General features: G+C 56.2%; 1 protein-coding gene across 1 annotated transcript in view; it reads left to right on the top strand.

The window, feature by feature from the left end:
* ZC3H12D (zinc finger CCCH-type containing 12D) overlaps positions 1 to 953 on the top strand; it is a 19,477-nt gene extending 18,524 nt beyond the window's left edge. Inside the window, exon 6 of the mRNA XM_034991655.1 lies at positions 18 to 953. Within this exon, the coding sequence (XP_034847546.1) occupies positions 18 to 608 (591 nt within the window). The 3' untranslated portion in view covers positions 609 to 953. The remainder of the gene's footprint in view (positions 1 to 17) is intronic.
* Positions 954 to 4,554: the final 3,601 nt, after the last annotated feature.

Here is a 4,554-nt window from a genome sequence, read left to right as displayed (position 1 = left end):
GGCCGAGGGCCCCGGAGCCCGGCGCGCGCAACCTGCCCTCGGCGCGGCCGCCGGCCCACGTGGCGGCGCTCGAAGGCAGCTTATCGCGGCTCGCCTTCCGCGACGACCCGGGGCTCCTCGGCCCGCCCCCCCCGGACGCCGGCCTCCCGCCCCGGCCGTGCCGTCCCGACTGGGTGGCGCCGGGCGCCTCGCCGACCCCGGCAGCCCTGCGCGGCCTCCGGAGCCCCCAGGGCGCGTCCGGCCCGCCGGTCCGGCCGCGCGGGGGGCACGGCCCCGGGGCTCCGCACAGTGACCTGCTCCCCCAGCGCCGACGGCCCGCCGACGCGCGCGCCCTCCCACCGGCGGCCGGCCGGTTCCCGGGCCGCTCGGCCTGGGCGGAACGCGGCTGGGGCGACGGCGCCTTCGCGGGACCTGCGGGGTCCCCGCCTCCCGCCGCTCCCGGCGAGGTGGACGCGCGCACGCGGGCGCGCATCGCGCTCTGCAGCATCTTCCCGCCCCACCAGGTGGACAGCGTCATGGCCCTGTTCCCCGCGCTCTCCGACGTCACCAGGCTCATCCTGCTCATCCAGAAATTCCAAAGGTCTGGTGCGCCTGGGGGAAAATCCTAAGGAGTTCGTCCAAGCCACCGCAAGTGATGTCCCAGCCTTGCCTTGCCATGCGGGCAGGGCGGGTTGTTAGCCTGCTCCCGGGCGAGCCACTCTGCAGCCCCCTTTTCTTTAAAGATGGTCGGGGAAGCCAGCTTCCTCACCCTCAGCCAGGCCCATGGTGGCACTTGATGACCCTCACTGACCCTGCAGGGCTAGCTGCTGGAGGTCAGTGAGGTTGACCCCTTCCGTGGAGGGAGTGATCTCTTATGTCTGGAAGACTTCGCGTCCCATGAGGGCTCTAAGGGTTTGTCCAGAACATTCCATGGCTGTTTTGTGAAGCTGCAATTGGGATCCACAAGTGGGTCACGGGAGCAATTTAATGGGTCACACCAGAAAGAGTGGCATAGGAAATCTCAGAGCCCACTCCACCTCATCAAGCTAGGTATGAAACTCCTGTTTGTTAGCTACAGGTGGGTGCACCTGTTTACCCTTGGTAGCCATGGAAACTTGATGTGGGTCATGGGCAAAAGTTTGAAAAATCCTGGTAAATGGCCTCGAATTTATTGTATCAAATCACATTTGAAATATGTAGTCAGTTGGTTGATGGAGGTTTTGGCATCTGGAAGTTTTCATATGAGCTGTTTCTTACCTCATGAGAGGAACCTAGAATTGTCCTTGTCCTCTGAGATTGTGTGGCTGTGCTGGTCTGTGGGGGCGGGGCAGGGGCACAGTGTCCTGAGGGTCTGCCCTTAGGGCCTTCACCCCCTACACACACACACACACACTTGGCTCAGGGCTAAGCATCCATGTTTTTCAGCCGTCCATCAGGGCATTTTCCAGCACAGCAGCTCTGCTGGCTGAGCTTTTTAAGCCACACCTCGCACGTGAGCCAAGGCCCAGTGAGTCAGGACTTGTGCCCAGAAACCTCGAGGTGGGTCAGTGAAGAGCTGAGATGAGCCTCAGTCACGGAGGTTTATTGCCCCCGTCCGCCACTGCTGTTTCTTCCACCCAGCTACTGCTTTGAGTTTTGGGGCAAAGGGACCCACCCGCTTGCAATGGGCAAGAAATGAGACCATGCTTCCAGAGTGTGGACCCTGTGTCCTCTGGGCGTCCCGGCATCTCTAGGGGCATCCACATTCACTCCAGGTTACAAGTCCATCTGTCGAGGTCTTGGCTCATTTGCTCATGAGGGCCCTTGGTGGCCGGGCCATCGGGGAGAGTGTGAGGCACCCCCCAGTGGAAAATCAGCTCCCAGCCCCCCCAAGTTTCCTGCAGACTGGTGAGTGCAAAGAGTGATGGTGTGTCTCCCTGGGACCCCTTTCGTCTTTTTAAACTGGCCTCTTAGCGTGCTTCAGCCAGATCTGTTCTTTACCCCTGTTTTTCCAAAGAGGACACTGCACGCACAGTTGTATCTTACTGTTTCGGGACCTCAGTCCTGAAGAGGGTCCACTCTTTCTAGATAAATTGGATTTCCCTCCTGGTTTTCTTGTTTCTGTTTTTCCTTTCTTTTGGCAAGACGGGCTTTATGTTAGAGCTGCTTTGTCTCTCTGGTCTGTCTCCTGACGTGGTATCGTACGGCTGACTTACAGTTGGAAATGTTTAAACTGCTTCCTTTGAGCACAAGTTTGAGTTTTAGTAAGCTGTAAAGCTATTTTATTTGGTTCACTGTGATTAAGGCAAGCACAAAAACAAGTGAAGAGACAGCACATTTCAGTGTAATCCCCTTTGGAATCTTTTCCAAAGTCTTGGTATGTCTTTATGACACAAAACATGGATGGACGGGTGAGCGAAATGTTCCTGGTTGCGTAACTGTTACCATGATCCAAAAATAAATCACTTTTATCCACGCCTGGGCTCTCTATTACCAAATTGCATATCATTTTCTTCCATGTCGGCTTCTCCCTGTAGGTCAGATTTTCACGTTAAATATTGTGGGTGTGAAGACTGATGTTATGGCTGCTTTATGTGGTCTTACTCCTCTCTTGGGGGTGAGGAGGCTGGAATCCACCTTTTCCAGGAGCAGCAGTGAGCCCATGTCTTTGCTAGATGCTCAGCAGGCTGTTCCCAAGGACACAGGCTGCTTGTCCGTTTGCTGGACTGTTAAAATCCTCATTACAGAACCACAAAGCAATCTCATAAAAGCCACTCTTCTTGTGTCAGCCTGCACCAGAATCCTCGATTGCTCAAGCCTGAGGAGCCGGGTGCCGGACCGTGTTTTTGCTGGTGCAGCTTTCCCAGAAGCCTCTGGAAGGCAGTTTGAGGCAGAACCGCAGAATATCAGGGGCTAAAGGGGTAGAAGCAAGAAGAGCCACTCATGTCCACATTGTCCCAGATAAAACAAAGCCCAGCCCTCCGGATTTTACCTAGAACTCACATCGGGGAGCAATGAGCCGACTGCCAGCTGGCACAGGGACAGCTCCCCATGTCTGGGACAACAGTCCCTGCAGGGAGAAGAGCATGGTCATGGTCAGGGGGAGGGGAAGATCATGAGGGATGGGGGTGGGGGAGGGGGCTCTGGGAGCTGGAGCAACTGCTTGAAATCACAAATGCCACCGTGAGCGAATGCACGGGGCCAGGACCAGCTACATAACTTGTGGGGCCTCGTGTAAAATTAAAATGCAGGGCCAAGATAGTTGATAGCCCAGAATTCAACCAAGCCCAGGGTCCTTCTAGGTGGAGAGGTCCTGTGGGACTGCCTCCTGCCCATGAAGCTGCCCTGCGTGGAGTTACCAAAGGGACAAGCCAGAGAACATTTCCCATAGAGTGTCAGAGCCCAAGATAAGACGTGCATGCTTCATAGTTGGGAAAGGCCACATGTGTCCAAGCCAGTGCTGGTCCCCCAGGGCCTCTCCCTCAGGGACTGTCCACTGCATCCTCCTGAGGGCTGAGAGGGCCTTCCTTGGCTTTCTCTGCCCACCTCTGCTTCAAGGGGCTCAAGAGGAGAAGTTGAGGGTCTGAGCAAACCACATACGGGATCAGCGATGTCCAAATGAAGTCAGTAGGGATAGGCCTAACTGGGCAGCTAGTGTATTGGTTTGTCTGAGGCGAGGCTGTTTGGTCACAGGCATGGCTCACAAACCACGAGGCAAGAGGCCAGGGGTGGAAGCAGCTGCGGGGTTGGCTGGAATTAGGGGTTTGATCCCTGTCTGTCAGGATTCTCTCTTCGGTTTTCTTCTGCCTGTGGGATTATTCTCTCCTCCTGAGATTTTCTCTACACAGTGAAAGCCTCTCTGTTGGCAGACCTAGGCACATATCCTTTCAGCTAAAGGACTTTCGGCCTCAGAAAAATCCTGGGAAGAATCGATTGGCCTGGCTTGGGTCATGCGCCCACCCCTGGACGAATCACTGTGACGTGCTGCGATGGGGGCAGCTGGGTCTCATGCCCTCCTCCGGCTCCAGTGAGGGCACGTACTGGGATTGTCAGCTTCTGCCAGAACCTACATGGTTGGTGGGCGTCGGGAGGCTTAAGGGGATGCTGAGCAGTACCCTCAGAACTGAGAAGGGAGACAGTGTCCAGGCGGACTAAAGGAATGCCCACAGCAATGTTCAAGTCTGGGCATTGGGCCAGGGCTTAGGATGGCCCCACCCTGCTCCACCTCCAGCTCTGGTCCTGCCTGAGAAAGGAGCCGCTGTGTTTATTCTCTTTCTTGCTTTGTCAGGAAAAACCATGCATCTGCCCATTCACAGACAACACAGCTCTGTGTGGGTGGAAGTTGGAGGGCCTGCTGCTACAGGGCCTGAGGTATCGTTGCGTTAATCTTGCCAGTCCCAGATTGCGGCCAGATGAGCGCTTCAGTGGGCCATTGCCAAAAACCCCCGCAGGGGAGGAAGTGGCTTTTCAGAGTCAAAAGGTGACCTTGTTCCCTTTGATTCACTTCTGAACTGATGCCCTCTAGAACTCAGGAAGCTCTCGGAATCGGAGCACTCAGCCCAGCTGCTGGCAGCCGAGCTGAAAATGAGGGGCTGA

This window comes from Mirounga leonina, unplaced genomic scaffold (assembly GCF_011800145.1).
Source record: "Mirounga leonina isolate KUSES-001 unplaced genomic scaffold, KU_Mleo_1.0 Mir_53, whole genome shotgun sequence".
Lineage (NCBI taxonomy): Eukaryota > Metazoa > Chordata > Mammalia > Carnivora > Phocidae > Mirounga > Mirounga leonina.
The sequence above is the reverse complement of the archived record's forward strand: the minus strand, read 5'-3'. Positions and strand labels throughout refer to the sequence as shown.